General features: G+C 31.4%; 2 protein-coding genes across 2 annotated transcripts; both read left to right on the forward strand.

Annotated features, from left to right (window-relative positions):
• Window positions 1-2,997: 2,997 nt before the first annotated feature.
• LOC111716107 (general transcriptional corepressor trfA-like) lies at window positions 2,998-3,492 on the forward strand. The gene has a single exon (XM_023491525.1). The coding sequence runs from the start codon at window positions 2,998-3,000 to the stop codon at window positions 3,490-3,492; it is 495 nt and encodes a 164-aa protein (XP_023347293.1).
• LOC111716105 (cell wall integrity and stress response component 3) lies at window positions 3,461-15,003 on the forward strand. The gene is made up of 12 exons (XM_023491522.1): window positions 3,461-3,661; window positions 4,136-4,182; window positions 4,384-4,439; window positions 5,257-5,331; window positions 8,618-8,645; window positions 9,434-9,468; window positions 10,098-10,191; window positions 11,339-11,398; window positions 12,224-12,546; window positions 12,980-13,021; window positions 13,112-13,160; window positions 14,594-15,003. The coding sequence occupies exons 1-12, from the start codon at window positions 3,602-3,604 to the stop codon at window positions 14,631-14,633; spliced, it is 909 nt and encodes a 302-aa protein (XP_023347290.1). The 5' UTR covers window positions 3,461-3,601; the 3' UTR covers window positions 14,634-15,003.
• The last annotated feature ends 101 nt before the right edge of the window (window positions 15,004-15,104 follow it).

Raw genomic sequence — 15,104 nt, forward strand, 5'->3', positions numbered from 1 at the left:
TCATACATGATACATATAAATGGTACATGATATATGATACATGGTAAAAATCACCACTGCTTTTAAATTTACTTGTTTTGAATATTGGATTCCCAAAATATGATTTTATTTATTGTTTATCTGTTAAAAATTGTATTACGCATTCATCCATGAAATCAGAGTTTTGCATCTTTTGTTTCAGCATCAGCAGTTTTCAATCTTACCAGAATTCTTTTGTTATCAAGGAAATATTAAAACCATAAAGTTGCATGTTGATAAATTAATGAACAAACTTCAACATTAATCCACTTGTAGAACTTAATCCAAACTTTCAAATTGAAATTATTGATTTTACACAACTTTAAAACTTAAATAATTTTATCTTTGAAAACTGTGAAATAAAATTTGGTATTGGCATGGTCCACAGCAATACCTTTTAAACCTTGGCCTTTAAACTTTAAAAATTACAAAGTACCTTTGTTAAAGAACCTTTAGTAAAGCTCCTTTGGTAAAGTACTTTTGGTAAAGTTCCTTTGGTAAAGTGCCTTTGGTAGAGTACCTTTGGTAAAGTACCTTCGGTAAAGTAACTTTGGTAAAGTACCTTTGGTAAAGTACCTTTGGTAAAGTACCTTTGGAAAAGTACCATTGATGAAGCTTACCTTTGGTATAGTACATTCGGCAAAGTACATTTGATAAATTTTACCATTGTTAAAGTACTTTCGGTAAAGTAACTTTGGTAAAGTACCTTTGGTAAAGTACCTTTGGTAAAGTACCTTTGGTAAAGTACCTTTGGTAAAGTACCTTTGGTAAAGTACCTTTGGTAAAGTACCGTTGGTAAAGTACCTTGTTAAAGTACCTTCGGTAAAGTACCTTTGGTAAAGTATCTTTGGTAAAGTACCTTTGCCAAATTACCTTTGGTAAAGTACCTTTGGTAAAGTACCTTTGGTAAAGTACCTTTGGTAAAGTACCATTGGTAAAGTACCTTTTGTAAAGTACTTTTGGTAAAGTATCTTTGGTTAAAACCTTTGGTAAAGTACCTTTGGTAAAGTACCTTCGGTAAAGTATCTTTGGTAAAGTACCTATGGGTAAGTAACTTTGGGAAAGTACCTTTGAGAAAGTACCTTAGGTAAAGTATCTATGGTAAGAACCTTTGGTAAAGTACTTTTCGGCATGTACCTTTGGGAAAGTATCTTTGGGAAAGAACCTTTGGCAAAGTACCATCGGGAAAGTACTTTTGGGAAAGTGTTTTAGGGAATCAACCCAACATCTGACACCAAGCATTAGATGGAAAGGGTCCAATACATCAGGATTTTCGGAAAATAAATATTAATGACAAAGGAATTGTTCTTTGCCACAAACTCAGATTTTTAAAATCCCAATTCTTTTCCACCCAATATTGAAGACCTTGGATATTTCAAGCTTTTAAATCTGTTACACTAGGCTTTTAGGGCGTTACGCGTCCATCTATTATTTCAATTGTGAACATTTTATCGTTGTATACATTAAAAAACAAAAACTAAATTTTTTTGACGTTTATTGGATACTAACAGACTGAGACAGACACTCAAACAGACTAGCAAAGTATTTATATAAAGTTTAAATAATCTTAGGGTGAAATATCATAGGTTTACAATTACATCATCATGTTGGATAAATACAATAGACACAAGGATTATATATTTTGAGTTTGTGGCAAAGACTCAATTCTTTGTAAAATGTTTATGATCTCTGTAGTTGGAAAATATGTACACAATGTTTTTACAATATTTACACAATTTTACTCCAGTACTGGTCGGGGCTGTGTTGGTTATAGGTCCGGTTAAATATCTAAATAAGGTTTTCCTGTGTGGGTTTTTTACAACCATCCTTACCATTGTATACGCCCTTTAGAGGAACGGTAAACGTATTGAAGTGACCCTTCATACAAAGTTGAAAATGCTGAATGGTGAATATAAAAGCTTTGTCTGATCAAGTAAGAATTAGTTTCTGACCCATTTTATAGTTTTTGTAAACTACTTATTTTCTTTTGCGGTTTCTCTGAGGAAGCCACTTGCTCATTCCTTGCTATTAATAAGCAATAAAGATATTCATTTAAGTAATTACTTTTTGAGTTGGAAAAAACAAAGATATCTATCATATTTTTGATCAGATACAGGTCTCAAGGGTATCGTTGTAAATCGGGGATATCCCACTTTGCATGGAATTAATCCTACTGTCCCTTTAACAGATCTATGAATTTCAATCAGAAAAGGCTTTGGAAGAAAAGCGGTCATTTATCATACTCTCTTAAGACTACATCAAAAGTCATTACCATGATTTAAATACTTGTTTATTTAGATACATACGTTGTAAAAACAACAATTTTTTGTAATTTGTCATCTGAAAAAATAAATAATTTACCTTTTCATAATATCATTTTGAATAAAAATTTCTAAGTATTAAAGGTATTAATATTAGTGGGATTTCTTCTTATTGATTACAGAAATAATGCTTTAAACTTTTTATCAATTATCCTATTCCAGTTTTTAGAAACTATTTACTAAAAAGAAATGTTTTCCATAAATCAAACTTTTCAGAAATGGTTAAACTCCGAGAATTTATTAAAGTAGGTTAAATCAATTAAACTAGACTTTTGGGACGCTTTGCACCCATCCTCTATTTCAACTTTTAATTGTGGCTCTATCTATGAGCATCTTTGTAAAATATAGAACAAAAACTTTGTGGATATAATCATAATTTTTCTTAGATTTTCAAAATTTATCAAAAGTAAGAAATTTTGGAGACAAATTTTTAAAACTCTGAGCATCCATAACCCTTCTCTGGGGTCATGTAAGGTCCCAGAACAATTCTTTTATATATTCATCCATTCTTTCATCTATCCATTAATAAATTCATCCTTTTAATAATTTGTTCGTTATGACTCACAGAAATTGATTTAGATTTGTTCAAGAAAGGGATTATAAAAAATCACGTTTAACTAAAATAAATTAACTTAAAATTGAAATCTTATATTCTTTCATGACCCCTGACTATTTAAGAGCTGTTGAGAATAATCTAACAGATTCATGTACAACAGCAATATCAACAACCTGCGGTCTGGCGGAACAACAACCTAAAGTTAAACAGCCGCAAGCGGTAGGGCAACAGCAGCAGCAAATACATATACAAAAGCAATATCAACAACTTGCGAAACCACAACCGTCTTTAGCTCCAGAAATGCCACAACAACCAGTAGTTCAGCAGCAGCAAGCGATAGGACACCAACCTGTTGTTCAACAACAACAGCATGTTGTTCTACAACAACAGCTTGTTGTTGTTCAACAACAATCTGTTGTTCAACAACAACAACCTGTTGTTCAACAACAACAACCTGTTGTTCAACAAAAACAGCATGTTGTTCAACAACAACAACCTGATATTCAACAACAAAAACCTGTTGTTCAACAACAGCCTATTGTTCAACAACAACCTAGTGTGATAAAATCTTTAAAATTCATTTTCAGAAAAGTATGAAAAAGTCTCTTGAAACAAAATTTGTGCACTATTAAAGTTTCTTTTAAAGAAAAATCAAGAAATAAGAATGCTTATTTTTCCAACATAAACACACAAAACAAAGTTAAAAATGTTTTTAGATAAAATTTCTTTAATTCTACTTTTGGTCTTAGTTCCTCTTTTACATAAGGTAAAATATAATAAATATAATAATAATAAATTATTTATATCAAAAATTTTAATAACAACTATAGTAATAATATTACTACAACTTCTACTACTACTACTACTTCTACTACTATACTACTACTAATAATTATAATAATAAAGAAATTTAATAGTAATAATAATAACTTGCTGAAGTGCCCGGCGTTGCCTGTGGAATTTTAAAAAAATCGAATTTTGAAAAAAATGTCAGCGAATTCGGTCTATCTATTTGGCCAGTTATAGAAAGCATATAAATATAAATACAAAAAAAGATATACATATGAGCTAAGAGAATTATAATAATAATACTAATAGTAATATCATTAACACTACTACTACCACTATTACTACTGCTACTTCTAGTCTAATACAAATAATAATAATAATAATAATAATAATAATTATAATAATAATAATAATGATAATAATAATATTAATGTTTTTGTTTCATATGAAGGTTGGAATATCAGTTCTTGCAAATGATTCCAAAAAGAAAACATTAGGGTAATATTTTCCTGTATAATGCCTTTATATGAGGTAACGCTATGAAAACCTAATTATTTTTCCTTTTTTAAAACTTTAAAAAACTAAAGTTTTGTTCAATTTTTTCTTATTATAGACCCATGACAAAATTTGTTAAGAAATCTTAAAAACTCATTTTTAGGATTCAATGTGTTTTTGACGTGTTTAATAAATTTTGTTTAGAGGAAAACCTGTTATTGATAGATCTAATGAAAACTTCTTTGTGGATAGAATTCTAGGTAAAGATAATAATCAAGATAAGGAATTGAGACCTTTCCACAAACTCAAACTTTCTAATTCCTATATCCAGCAACCTGATGATGCAAACCTTTGATATTTAAACTTAGATTATTTCATCGAACAGAATAGACAGGTTGATGTGTATAAGGTCTGCAACAATGGGTTGCATTGCAACGATGTAGGGATTATAAAGTTTGTGGCAAATACTCAATTACTTTCTCAATAAATAAGTAATAAAGATTATATAATAGAACTGATTACTAGTTTTTTTAAGCCCTATGTACGCATTTTTAACCTTACATATTTAACCCTTGATATTTATAAACTCTAAATTTTTAAGACACAGCAGAACTCATGGTTTGAAATATGAGGTTGCAAATATATGAAAATTAGAAAATAAGAGTTTGGAAGAGTGACATTTACTGCTTACGCTGAAATCACCTTCAGTTAAAGTTCTTTCTGGTGTTAGGTATTTTTTCCAATGGAATTTTTTCAAGTGGAAACTTCCAAAATGTGCAATTTACCAAGCGGCAATTTCCCAAAGGTTAGGTTAGGCCCTCTAAGGCGCCGCAGACTGCAAAGGGGGGCCGAGCGCTGCGGCTAGGCCAGACTTGGGAAGTTGCCGCTTGGGAAATTGCACAATTGGGAAAATAACCTTGGGATGTTGCTGCTTGGGAAAAAGCCTTTTGAAAAATACCTTTCATCAATTTTTGGTAATTCAGCCTGTTTTTTTTCGAGGTTAAATTGTGGTAGATGTACAAATAATCACTCATACAACCGAGATTTGGGAAAATAAAAAAAAATATATATTTTTAGATGACAACACAAAATCTTTCAATTTCTATAATCTAAATCCTGTGGATTTGTCTTACAACTTCAGCTATGATACAGGTAACAAAGACGACATTATAATGGCTACACCATCTCAGTTTATTAGATTTTTAAACCTGTTTCATTTTTATTTTATGCTAAAGCTGCAGAATCAAGCATATTAAAGATATACTAGACAAGGTTTTTTAACGAATAATAGATAAAGAAACTGATTACTTGCCTCAAGCTTAAATTTTCTTATTCTGATAACTTTGCTACTGAATGCTGTACCAATGTAAAATTAATCCAATGGTGTAGCCCTTTAAAGGATCAAGCATTGATCCTGAAAATTAAAAGTGCCCACATCAGATATTGAGATTAAGCATTCAAAATATATTAACGATGCTCCACACACAAGCTCCTTTGCGTACATGTAGGGCCTCGACTGTGTGATTAAATAATTGTATAAAAAACGTTTCTTCTGCGAACCATCCTTTCGGGAGAAATTTTAAAAACAAAGTTAAACGATCTTACTTAGAAATTATAAACTATAAAAACGTCTCAATTGTATACAATATTTCCTAAAATAATAATTATATCATTCAGTATAGCCAGGGTAGTTTGTGGTGACTGGTAGTGGTGTTAAATTTCATGACAAATATTTCCACAGTGGATCATTGTTATGCACATTATTTGTTGAACCACAATTCAAGAATCCAGGGATTCACATTTTAAAGGGACTATTCACGTAATTTCAAGTGACTCTCTTCAGTTGTGGAGTAGCCTGTGTGATTCACAATGGTACCCTCCAGACCTTTATCTAATCAATAATATAGAAGAATGAGACTTCAGAGACGATTGAATAGATTTTAGACCGTCTGTTTCCTAATATTTATGATTCTCTACAACAAAAAATTTGTGTCTTTCTTTGCCTTATTATTAAAAATGCCATAAAAATCTATAATTAAAGGCAAATTAATTCAACCTTGAAATAGTCATAATTAAAGAGTCTTATAGGGCGTCTATACAGTCTCATTCTTTGTGGGTAACCCTGTACAACATAGTTGCAAGCTTAAGAAGTGTTTAATGCTGACAGCTTCCTCTTTTGTTTCTTTGGCTAAAATGTGGATTTGTTTTCTTATGGAGAAACCACAAAGAAGATAATGGTTATTTAATGCTTTTATGATGGACAAAGCTTGTAAAAAAGAATTGGAGATGCCACTTTATAAATGGCGAGTAACTTGAAACTTCGTGTACAATGCCTTTAAGGCGTATTTAAAGCCATGAATATTTATTACTGCGTTTAGTGTTGAACTCTGGTTAAACTACAGAGTTTATTATCACTAACCCCATCTATACACGCATATTTTAACCTATAAATGCAAATCTAAAGGGACTGCCACGAATTTTTTAAATCATCCGTTTTTATAAAATGCCTTGAATTAAAATGCGAAAAACCGTTGCCTCGGGTTTCATATATTTTATCAAAAAGAGACAAAAATTACCGAAATGTGTTCGAAAACTCTCGTAACAGTCTCTTAAATTAAACTTTTTAAAGCCAGTTTAAGAACATTACATTGCTTTTCTCAATACATAGGTTAAACTGAATGAATTTTATGTTTTAAAATAGAAAATACAGGGATCGACCAAACTGCATTTGATATAATCCTAAATAGACGTAAATTGGAAAATCACCTAGAAATAATATAACTAAAAAGGGAGTGATCGCGAAAAATGAAAGCGGTTATAGGCTTAATGCGATAAAAAAGCGCTTTTGATCGCTACTAATCTTACTTCTATCTGTTGCGTCTATAAGGAGAAAATTGTTAAAGACGTCTCATACCGAATAACTTAGCGCCCATACAAATTCAGAAAATTGTAACATTCAACTTAGACCGTAAAAAATCAATTTAATTTCAAACAAATCATTCAGATATTACAACCTATAGTCATCGATTATATTTCGCCACATTTGTATATAGTTTATATTTTATAATATTTTTGATTTCTTTTTTTTTAAAGATATTTCACTAGCGCTGGATTTTCGAACATTCCTGGAAAATATGAAAATGTCGTCTTCATTATCAAAAATCCTCGAAACAGAAATAAAAGTAACTATCAGATCATAAAAAATAGAAAATATTATGAAATATTAACTAAATACGAATGCGTCGAAAAATTATCGATGATTATAGATTGTAATAAATGAATGATTTGTTTGGAATTAAATTGATTTTTTACGATCCGAGTTATATGTTGCAACTTTCTGCATTTGTATTGACGTTACGTTCTTCGGTATGAGTCGGTTTTAACAATTTGCTCCTTATAGACACAACAGATAGAAGAAAGATTAGCAGCGATCAAAAGCGATTATTTTTCGCATTAAGCCTATACCCCCTTTCATTTTTCGCGAANATGTTGTCAGTACATAATAAAATCTGGGGCACCTTAAACACAATAGAGAGCAGTACAAATGTACATATTAAACTATTTTTCTCCTTTAATGTCTAGGGTATTTAAAAAAAAAATAGAAATTAAGATAATGATAATGAAAAGCTACAATGTTTTACAAAAACGTTTAATTCTCAAAAATATAAAAAAATTTCTCCCGGAAAATACGTACGCCATATAGCTGTTTCTAAACGTTGCATTTCTATAAGGTTTGACGCCCATTTAAACCCTATACCTATTCTCTAAGGTCTTTTTCTAGGGGGGGGGGCGCCAAACTCCCCCCAGGCTATACACATATTCAGACCCCCCCAAGCCTTTATATGGTTACCCCAAGCGTTACCCAGGGTACTCATAGTTAGTCCCGCCGTTTACCCGCACTTGGTCGTATATAATTACAATTTTAGCTATTTTTCTCCATAAAAGTCGACCCGAAGCAACTTAGATTTAAGCTTAGAACATATAAGGGTTTCTCCAGAGTGTCCCAATCAAAAAATATATACATAGATACATCCTGTCTGCATCGGAATGAATTTGTCAAATTATAATTTTTATTCAAATCTATCAAGAGCTTGTATAAAACTTATACAACTTCATAATATCTTATAAGTTTAGCCCAACTAAAAAGTTCAGTGAAAACCAGAAAACTGTGGAATGGGAAGACGACATTAAATCACAAAGTGAAATGGGTTTTATGGTTATATACTGCCAAATGCTTCAAAAAAAAATTATTTCCCGGCTTCGTTGATTGACTGTTCCCATTTCTCCAAACACCACTCGATTGGTTATACACACTTTTGTGGATAAAAACTTTAGATTAAATTAAGATCAACAAAAAGAGAAGATCAAGCAGCGATCTCGATATCCACAATTTTATAAAGTTTTCAGCTCAGATGATATTTATTAAATGTATTTCCAGGCTGGAACTCGGGAGGAAGAAGTTACAGGTAAAAAAGCATAATTTTAAGTGACCCTTCATGGAAAGATGGCAATTCCCGATTCACAACTGTATCCTTAAAAGCTTTGTCTGATCAATTATTAATTGTTAATAATTTTAAAAACTTATTATTTTCAACTGTGGTTTTTCTAAAAAATTGACTCGCTCATTTCTATACAGCAGGAAAACATGAAGGACTTTTCAGAGTTAAGCATTTTTAAACCCAAAAAATGTACAATATCTTCCACATTTTTCATCAGATTAAGGTTTCAAGGGTACCGTTGTAAATCGGGCATTGCATTCTTTCCATGAAGGGTCATTTGAAATTACACATACAGACCCTTTAAAATTATGTTTTTGAGGGCATTCCCTTCAGAATAAACTTAAATTTTGATCTTGATGCTCTTTAAAATAGTCTTTACATTGTATATCGAGATCGAGGGCATTCCCTTCAGAATAAACTTAAATTTTGATCTTGATGCTCTTTAAAATAGTCTTTACATTGTATATCGAGATCAAGCATTCAAGATTAACAATATCCACACACGAATCCTCTGAGATTAGTTAGTTGATTTGAAATGTCGTCTTTTCTTTGAAGAAAACAAGAATTAAGTTTAAATACCCAAAGTACATAGGTTTTCAATGCATAGTTTATACATATTTACTCCTTTATAAACTGGACGTTTTAAAACTTATGTATTGCAATTGTAATGCTTCGTAACTTTTTTTATATTCTTGGAATTGATTTTTTTATTTTTAAATATTAAAACAAAAATTTAAAGATTAACTTGTTTTTAGATATGAAGCAAAAGATGTCGAAGGGAGAGTAGAGGGTAATTTTCATTCAATAATCTTTAAAAAATGAAAAACTCTTTTTATTTCTGACAACAAACCAATAACTTTCAAATAGAGGGAATCATTTACTTAATTTTGTATTATAACTTTATAAGATAAACAAATACAGAATTAACAGAAAAACGAGTTTTAGACTCAAGTTATAACTTTATTTAGTCTTAAAAACATGAGACGCAGAAAACCAGTGTAACCAGTGTCCGAATTTAATGAATTTGAGTCGCATCTTAAATCCGCCAAAAACTGGTTTTAATTGAGAGCCGGCTTAAATCTTGAAACATTTAATACACTTTTAAGTGGAACCAACCATATTTGAGCCGCGTCTCAAATTTAAGCCGCGGCTCAAATTCTTCGAATTCGGCCTCAGACCCAATTAACTTTATAAGTGAATCAATAAGTTACAACTTACAAGAAAAAGTATTTTTTTTTAAAACGACTTAAAATTAATACTCTCCAGTATTGCCATAATGTTGTCTTCCAATTCCACAGTTTTCTGATTATCACTGTATGCAAATTTATTTTCCTGGCATGCATTTCTTATTTCTTGGATATTAAAAAATGGTTGATTAAGCAGAATTATCAAAAATAATAAATCCTGTAAATGTTTTAGGAGAATACGGTTGGATCCGGGAAAAGGGAGGAATTGCCCGGATCACAAAATACACAGCTGGTACAGCTGGATACAGAGTTAAACAATACACTAGGTAAAAGTTAAACAGTACACTATGTAAGGTTAAACAGTACACTAGGTAAAGGTTAAACAATACACTAGGAAAAGGTTAAACAGTACACTAGGTATAGATTAAACAGTACACTAGGTAAAGGTTGAACAGTACACTAGGTAAAGGTTTAACAGTACACTAGGAAAAGGTTAAACAGTACACTAGGTAAAGGATAAACAGTGCACTATGTAAGGTTAAACAGTACACTAGGTAAAGGTTTAACAGTAAACTAGGAAAAGGTTAAACAGTAAACTAGGTAAAGATTAAACAGTACACTAGGTAAGGTTAAACAGTACACTAGGTAAAGGTTAAACAGTACATCGCTAAAGGTTAAACAGTGCACTAAGTTAAGATTAAACCAAGGATTGAAAGGCAAGGAAAGTTATTTCAGAAGTGTACACATCTTTTGTACTGCAGTGTACTGTCTCTGGGCGGTACTGTAAACACAAGACGGATGTCGAAGCCTGAAATGGGATCCATCTTTCACATAAAAAATCGATGAAATATTCTGGTCATAGGAAACTATTATGTGAACTATCAAAATTTTCAAAATTTAATGCTTTTAACCTCCTCGGATACTAAACGAACACTGATGCATCTATTTTTGTTTACAAATTCCACCCAAAGAGAACTGGTTTCAATATGTACGCAGAGTATACACGACCGCAATAAACTTTCCTTGCCTTACATTCTTGGATTTAACAGTACATCGATAAAGGTTAAACAGTACGCTAGATAAAGGCATTTAACAGTACATCACACATTAGGTATGTATCACAGACTTACATGATATATTTATACAGACTGCTAATCAGTTTTCATGGGATAGGCTAGGCTAGGCCTATAGGCATACCGGAACGACATGCTATATTCCCAGGGGCGTACGAGGGCTTTTGTTTAGGGACTAAGTGGTCGTGCACAATGGATGCGTTGTAGGAAATATCGCATCTTCTAGCCTTTAATACAGTATAATATTATGTATTTATAATAATTTTTTGCTTTCTTCGAAAATTCATTGAACCCAAAAAGGAAATTTGGGAGTTTTGTTCAACTATACTCCCTGGTAGTTGTATATATAATTTACATATTTAAGTACAAAAAACTAATTTGATAAAATACCATTTTTTAGAAAACCTATGATTAAAACAAATAGAAACGAGGACGAAAGAATTGGAATCGAATCATCAAGGTAAGAAATGAAATTGAAATTAAAACAAAAATGATTTTTTTTGCTTACGAAAATACAACTTTTAATGATTATTGCCACAAAGAATGGGAATCTTACAACAGAAATCAAATTATTAATAGAGAGAAGTGGTCAAACCAGGTTCGACTGTACAAACTAATGGTTTAACTGCAGGGCTGGGCAAATTTCTGTTAACGGAACGGAGGTTTTCGAAAATTAACGAAAGTTTCCATTAACAAACAGTAGAAACCATTAATTTTTAAACGCTAACGGACTGGATTAGCCGTTTTTGAAAGAAAAAAATTAACGGCTAAAAAGAAAAACGGAACGTATTTTTTTAAACGGTGAATTTCGTACTTTTTTCAACCTAGAATTGCATTCAAAAATAAAAATTTTTACGTGTTTTGAAGGTTTTAAATGTCGTCTTCTGTTTTCAAACAATTTCTTAACCGTTAACGGCTGCACCGTTAACGAAATTTTTTCGGAGCTTCGCGCCATTTATGATTTCATAATATATATATAAGTTAATATTGTACCGCTGAACGTTAACGGCGCAGCCTTTAACAATTTCTTAATGGAAATTTGTACAAAGTTAGCAATATATCCGTCAATTTTGAAAATGCAAAATGGTAGACCACATTTTGAAAATCTCAAGGCTAGGCGTTTTCGATATTAGATGTTTGAGTTGGAATACAGCGATAATTTTACTAGTGGAAAAATGCCGCATGGATCATAAGGACGATATAAAAGTGGTTATATGATTCCCATGTTTATTGGGACACCCTGTACCAAGCTGAAGTAATTATTTCTAACTAACCCTCTTCTTAGAATACCAGTAAGGCTACCAAACAGTAAATCTCTGCTAACAACCCTACCCACTACTAAACCACAGCCAACAACAACAACAACAACAACAACAATAACAACAACAACAATAACAACAACAACAACAACAACATCTCAAACAGCAAATGCAATAAATACAATAATCTCAACAACGGCTATGGATATATTTTCAACAGCTAAGCCCACAACCTCAACAAATGATCTCAAAACAACAACAACCACAATATCAACAGCAACAGCAACATCAGTTGAAACAACAACATTAGAACTATTTGATCCTCAAGAATTCTTAAAAAATCAAGCAGGTTTATAATTTTCTAATTTTTTCTGAATGAAGTAATTTTTTGGAAGAATCTATTATTTGGGCGCTAAGAGCACGGTTAATTACTTCTGCAATCTGTGTTCAATGAGCCTTAACTTTAGACCCTATTTTCATTTATTAATTGAAGATTTTTCATTTTTGCTATTTCATACTTTTTGCATTTTAAATGTTAACGTCTTTTACTCATTTTCGACAGATTTTGAATTAGAAATGAAGATATAGAACAGACAGGATATGCTTCGTTGTAGTTAGTTTTACGTGAGAAGCATCTTAAATTGTGTCATTGATTTCTTCTTTAAGTTGCGGTGCATGGAGGATTATGTTGTTTTTAACGATGTCTGAAAGCTCAAATTATCATAAATATTTATTTTATATTTTAAAAATATATTTGCTTTTTTTTAATTTTTATGTTTTAGATCTTTACATTGTTGGACCCATACCGTCATTTCTAAAATCAGGTGAAAATATTTAATCTTATTTTAAAATCTGAGAACTTTATTTTCATATTTCAAAAAAATAGTTTAATTCTCATAATTCTCTTCTTGTAGCTCATACTTCTCGGTTCTCCAACGTGCAGTACAGTACAGGACTATCCAGGTATAGTAAACAGTAAGCAGTACAGTACAGGACTATCCAGATAAAGTAAACAATAAGCAGTACAGTACAAGACTATCCAAGTATAGTACACAGTAAGCATTACAGTACAGGACTATTCAGGTACAGTACAAAGTAAGCTGTAAAGTGCAGGAGTATCCAGGTACAGTACATTGTAAGCTGTACAGTACATGACTATCCAGGTACTGTACACAATAAGCTGTACAGTATAGGACTTTTCAGGTAAAGAACAAAGTAAGCTATACAGTACAGAACTGTCCAGGTATAGTACAAAGTAAGCTGTACAATACAGGACTATGCAGCTATAGTACACAGTAAGTTGTACAGTACAGGACTATATAGATATAGTACATAGAAAGTTGTACAGTACAGGACTATCCATGTAAAATACCCATTAAGCCATAAAGTGCAGTTATAGTACACAATAAGCTGTACAGTAAACGACTATTCAGATATTGTACACAATACGCTGTACAGTACAGGACTAATTAGGTAAATTACACAATAAGTTTTACAGTACAGGACTATACAGGTATAGTACAGAGTAAGTTGTATAGTACAGAAATATCCATGTAAAGTACCTATTAAGCTGTAAAGTGCAGGTATAGTACACAGTAAGCTGTACAGTACAGGACTCTCCCGGTATAGTACGCAGTAAGCTCAGTATAGGACTATCCTGATAAATTAAACAATAAGCTTTACAGTACAGGACTATCCAGGTATAGTAAACAGTACAGAACAAGATTTTTCAGGAAAAGTAGTCAGAGCCTAAAACTTAAGACATCGATGTATTTTTAAAGAAATATAATTTTATATGGTTACCTTTATTTTCTATTTCTTAATGTATATCTACACAAATGTTTATAACCAAAAAAGGAACTTCGGGAGTATTATTCATCGATATTCTTTTAAAGAGTTTGAAGGGTTACGAGGACAAGTAAAATCAATTTTATATAGATTATAAATCAAGGAAACAAGTTTTTTAGCCGACATGTTTAATTTTTTGCAGGGCAATGAGCTTTCTGCAGGAACATAAGCTTTTAAAACAAAAAAACTTTTGGGTCCAAAAATATGTTGTATACATGTAAAAATGTCTTCTTTTTTATCTAAAAATATAAATCCAATCAGAAAAGTTAGGAATCAGGGTTCAGTCATGTGTTTGTTGTCTATTCTGAACCAATAGAAATATGGCAGTAACATCTATCTTTCTATCTATCTCATTATCCAATTAGTGTTATAAATCCTTCAATCGGCGCTGTCAGTAAATGGAAATATTTACTCCTGAAACTATAGTGCCGGGCCGCGACTCGGTCATTTTTAATTATTTTACAAGGATGATTAGAAGCATTGTTAGAACAAATTAAAAATTTTAATTAATCCATCGTAAATTTTAAAATAATTAAATTTATTTTCAGAGAGGAGGTTCAACGAACTGGGAGCAATTTTATTCCATGAAAAAGATTTAAGAATTATTTAAGAAGCAACATTTTATGATTTTTAGTACGTGCAATATATAAGAGAAAATATATAGAATTATAATTAAACAGATTGAATAAAACAAGCTATTTTTTGTTGTTGCTTTTATACGTACATGGTGTCTCATATTGTCAATCGGTCTTAATTACGATTTTTGGGACTAATCAGAAAGTTTAAGAAAAATGAATCATTTTGAAAAATTGAATAAGGCTAATACAAGAATTTTCTTGCGGAAAATGCTAGGTTTTTATTAGGAGTATTATAGGTTAATTTTGGCGTTAAAAAGATATGGGACGCTCTGTAAGTACTAAGTGCTTATACAGCAATAATTTTAGCAACTTCGTCTAAATCATTGTGCATTATACTGAATTCAGTGTGCATCTTATTTTTTTTAGGCTACCTTTATCCCCGCCCTAACCCCCCCCCCCCCCCCTAATTAAGTAGAGCTCA

This window comes from Eurytemora carolleeae, unplaced genomic scaffold, assembly GCF_000591075.1.
Source record: "Eurytemora carolleeae unplaced genomic scaffold, Eaff_2.0 scaffold1815, whole genome shotgun sequence".
NCBI lineage: Eukaryota > Metazoa > Arthropoda > Copepoda > Calanoida > Temoridae > Eurytemora > Eurytemora carolleeae.

Bases quoted from the DNA above. Each gene is read 5' to 3' on its own strand.
- LOC111716105 (XM_023491522.1), top strand. From the start codon at position 3,602: ATGTTTTTAGATAAAATTTCTTTAATTCTACTTTTGGTCTTAGTTCCT. The intron at 3,662-4,135 runs GTAAAATATAAT...TTTCATATGAAG, and splicing joins TAGTTCCTCTTTTACATAAG to GTTGGAATATCAGTTCTTGC. The intron at 9,469-10,097 runs GTAATTTTCATT...TAAATGTTTTAG, and splicing joins TGTCGAAGGGAGAGTAGAGG to GAGAATACGGTTGGATCCGG.
- LOC111716107 (XM_023491525.1), top strand. From the start codon at position 2,998: ATGACCCCTGACTATTTAAGAGCTGTTGAGAATAATCTAACAGATTCA.